This window comes from Mytilus californianus, unplaced genomic scaffold (genome assembly GCF_021869535.1).
Source record: "Mytilus californianus isolate M0D057914Y unplaced genomic scaffold, xbMytCali1.0.p SCAF_4, whole genome shotgun sequence".
NCBI lineage: Eukaryota > Metazoa > Mollusca > Bivalvia > Mytilida > Mytilidae > Mytilus > Mytilus californianus.
Window position 1 is genome coordinate 2542010 of NW_026262690.1, and position 4602 is coordinate 2546611.

At 33.6% G+C, this 4602-nt stretch overlaps 1 protein-coding gene across 1 annotated transcript; it reads right to left on the minus strand.

The window, feature by feature from the left end:
- Positions 1-1820: 1820 nt before the first annotated feature.
- LOC127698842 (protein artichoke-like) lies at positions 1821-3149 on the minus strand. The gene has a single exon (XM_052202526.1). It carries the CDS (start codon positions 3147-3149, stop codon positions 1821-1823), a length of 1329 nt encoding a protein of 442 aa, XP_052058486.1.
- Positions 3150-4602: the final 1453 nt, after the last annotated feature.

The window sequence follows — 4602 nt, forward strand, 5'->3', positions numbered from 1 at the left end:
TTTGGTCATTATTTTCTTGTTATATCGATTCCAAAATACACCAATAAAACAAAGGACTAAAAGGTAAACAATGTTTTATGTCGCATTTAAAGTAGCACCTGATTTAATTGACGGATTTGACAAATCCCTTATAACCAAAGGCTTTAATATTGTTTTGTCCTGTGTTCGTCTTTCGTTGTTGGTTCGTACATCTGTCTTGTTGCTTTTTCTCGTTCGTTTATTTCATACTGGATTGAGATTTCTTACTCCTTTTCTAAAACAAATATCTTTGCTTGTTTCTACAATCCATTCTTTAACTTCTTTGACCTCGTCTCTATGCGTTTCTGGTTAAAGGCACTTCAGAAGCAGCTAAATTAATATGTTTCACTGTTACAAGTACCTTTTGTAAGTTCCATCTGGGTTATAATAGATATGGTAAATACATCATCGGACAAGGGAAGGCATCGACATTGGCCCTGTTTTGAGACACAAATTATTTGGGTTTTTTTTTTCAATTCTAAAAATGTTCTTAAAACTTTAAAAATTAATCGAAAGATTTATAAAATTTCGGAATATACAAATCAAGTGTATACATTTCGGCTTGTAAAATTTTTGGCTTTGATAGACTAAGTTTAGGGTATATTCAAAAAAGCGTTTCGAAGGCAACAAATCAAATATGTTTTACTTGAGTGTACATATAGAAAATTCAGTGTATTATGATGTTTGTCTCCGAAATCTTATAAAAATCTCTCTCTCTCTCTCAGTTGGTTGATAACGTTTGATTTTGTCAGTTTTATTCATTGTTTGTCGCTAAGATTATTTTAATTTAAAATAGTTGATTAAAATTAGTGGAACATGCATCTTTTGCTATTCATTTTTTTTAATTTTCCGATATGATAATTTTAAACAGTTAGAATGCATAATTAATCAGATGCTGTTAAGATTCTATTTCAATACAAGTTCAGCCCTGGACTTCATGTACACTTTACATGAAAAAAGACGTACATTCAAATTGTAATCTACCGCCTTTGTTAGTTGCATCATAAAAAAGCGCAAAACTATATTTCTGCCTGATAAAGATTTGATAGGCGCATCATGCAGAACACATAGCATTCATCGAGTAACAATGTTTGATCACTCATGTAGTGTAATCCTTGTTCTATTTAGCTATTGTGAATTGTATAGAAAGTTGTTGAGGAAGTGTCATTTTGTCTCCTGCATTTTCAAGAACCTTGTCGCAAACTGCGATTTACTAGTACTTCCTTTTTGTAAAATCAACATCTAAACAATGACTACAATATGAAGTGTGGTCAGATAATTTATAAAATAAAAGAAGAATGTGTCTGAGGACACGAATGCCCCCAATCAAGCTTCAAACAAACGAAAATGGGACGGACGGACGGTCAAAGGTAACACTAAATACCCCGTCGCCTACGGCGGGAGCATAAAAAGGAATCTGGGCATGTTCATTTGTTTTTGCTGCGCATAATCCAACCTCAGTCAAATCCAATGGCAAGTTGAACATGTCACAAGAAAAAAGAATATCTGAGGAAAATTAATATGCAATGAAGTATTTTTTAAACCCTCGTCTCCGCCAAATCGAAATTTTGACCATAAAGTTATCGTAGATATGATGCCAGTCAAGCATGTGTTTAGCTTTGACTAGGTAGATTATGTGACCAATTATTAGGATTTTTGTAAAATGAAAAGGGTTAACTTAGAATAAATTGAAATACATGTAAATATTTGCATTTAATACAAATGTATTTATATATGTCGTCAAGATAGTATTACTATAGTTTTTTTTTTCAAGAGGCACGATTTGAAGAATGAATCTATAGTTAAGAGTCGGCGCAGTTTATACCGGAAGGACAAGCCGCTAGATCTGTATCCAAATAATCCTGAATTGATTTTGCCACAGTGTCACAATTTCCTACAATTCTGAAACGTGTGCGAGTATGTCTGTCATTTTTAACATCAAATAGCCATTTGAGTCCACAATTGCATTCAATTTTATTGTTTGACAAATCAACAATAATGTATCCGGGTTGGTGTCTCCGAATCATAGCCTCTAACGCACATGGTACCCGTTTAATCTGGATACCTTTCAGTTCAAGTCGGCGAAGCTTTGTTTGATTAATGAACGCTTTGTCGGAAATGTATAAAATAGGGTTGTTATTCATTTTCAAGGTTAGAAGCTCGGCTGACTCCTTTAGGTCATTTGTTTCTATTGCATGTATACTGTTGTTTGACAGATCTAAAATGTTTAGGTATGTAATGTCCTGGATAGCTCCCGGAATCCGGGTTATTCCAGAATGTTGGAGACTAAGGCTGGTAATTTGGGTAACAGCTTTTGCCGATTTGTCACTTACGAATTTTAAGTTGTTTTCGTCCATGTTAAGTTGATCAAGTCGATCAAAACTTTGTAGAACTTCTGGAAATGTTGTGATATTGTCATCTTTGAGTGACATTTGATTGAGAAATGGTAGAAAACCTTTAATGAGAGGGATCCGAACTCCATAATCTCCTACCTCCTGGTTATGGTCAAAATGCAAATCTTGAAGATATCGGAGTCTAGAAATAGCCAACGGTACAGATCGAAGTTTGGTGTTTGCTAATGTCAGTCGAAGCAATGTTCCTTCAAATCCATGAAATGAACGGATTGGCATGATTGTAATGTCTGCAGCAGTAAGTATAAGCTCCTGTAATTTTACCAGATGTGTCAACGTTGTTGGCCATCTAGTAAGTTCAGTTCCACCGATTTTTGTTCCGAATGAAAATGATAATAAAGTATCTCCTATATCACGTAAGATATTTTCGTTAAAGTTATAGTAACGGATTGGATTTCCAGAAACGTCCAGGGTTTCTATGTTTGTAAGTTTTGACAACGATCGTGGGAGTATAGTTAAGTCATTATCTTTTAAACTTAATAATCTTAAACTATTTTCCAAACCACCGAAAGAGCCATAACGAAGGCTATAATCCGTAAGCTGACAATTTTCAAGAAGAACTTCAGTGAGCCCCCAGTTAGTAAATGAAGTATCGTTAATTGTTAAGTTACTGTTTCTAACTTCTAATCGTAGAAAGGCACTGCCTCCAGTCTGTGGCACTATCTGGTCAAGATCTTCACATTTTACTATATTACCTTGACATTGACATTTACCCTGCATTGCAGGAGGTAAAATGCATGTTTGACGTCTCTGCAGTGTAATTGACGATATCAACTGAAACAGACTAAGCGAAAGAACCTGAAAATAAAGCATACACACTAACACAAGTGAAACAATAATGAAATCACAGAATGCGCACAAATACTCATGCAAATGACTAAACCTGGTGATATATGGTGCATGATGCACTTTTCACCAAACTCGACTGTCTTTTTAAAATTATAAATTGTCCTCTAACGTATACGTATAGACAGAGACGATTAAACTATGAAGGTCAATGTTCATTAAATAGGGTCTCTAATAATTGGCGATGTGGCGCATTTTTCAAAAAGTTGCATACACTAGAGGCCTGTTGAGGTTGGAATAAAAATCGAAAGTTCTCTTTTGTGTTCTGAAATATGATAAATGACCATATCTTAATATGATACAAGACTTTACAGTCTAATATCTTCCCCTCAATTATGATAAAATTGCATTGAAGAAATGGGGGAAATAATTGGGTACCCGTTCCAGATCGGGTGTCTTCCGCCATCTTGGATTGTTAAATAGCAGAAAATAATAGGGTTATATCTTTAATGAATTGTACATATTTTGAGAGGAATGCAATACATTAGTAATGATGTTCATCTTAACAAAGAAAATTATGTGTTATATCTTATTTTGATAACTGTTTTTTTTTACTAATGCAGAATCTTTTTGCTTGATTTTTGTTCAACTTTGCAATATAAGGGGAGATAACTCAGATACTATTAAATTTATAAAGGAATATGTTAGGAATTTACCTGTTTTGTTTTGTGGCAAGACAACGAGGCTCGTGACCCCAATTTTTATTTGTATTTTCAGAAAGTCCATTATACGAGCTATCTTCTCATATTTTAACTTAAAATTCAATGATCGTGTGTTTTCTTTTTTATCACACAATATTGGATTTTTCATGCATAATCTTTACAAAATCTGACAATTTTGCACAACCTGTAGCTTGAAAAAATCCCTGTGACCCATTCCTTTTATTAAATTTATAAAAAAAAAAGCCTGATATGAACTACATTTGGTATATTATTAAAAAAATTTATGAATTCTAGTTTAGACCTCTCACCTACATTAAGGTTCAACCTAACAAATGGGTAAAAATGGCTGTGTTTTCAGCTAAAAATATACTCTGAGTACAGACAAACCTGTACAGATGAAAACATTTGTTAGGCCTAGTATATATATAAAAGTTAAATGCATTTTATGTTTCAAGCAGATAAAACTTCTTTTTTTTTTAGATTTTGATGGGCATTTTTTATTCGTTCCTGTAGATGGCGTAAAAATAAACTAAATTGGGTTAAATCTTCGAGATTGCCTTCTCAGCTAACAACTGTATTGTATTGTACTGATCAACTCGGACAATAGAAGGCAATCGGTGAGTTGAAGGGTGTAACTGAGTGGACAGTATTAAATTTAATTCAGT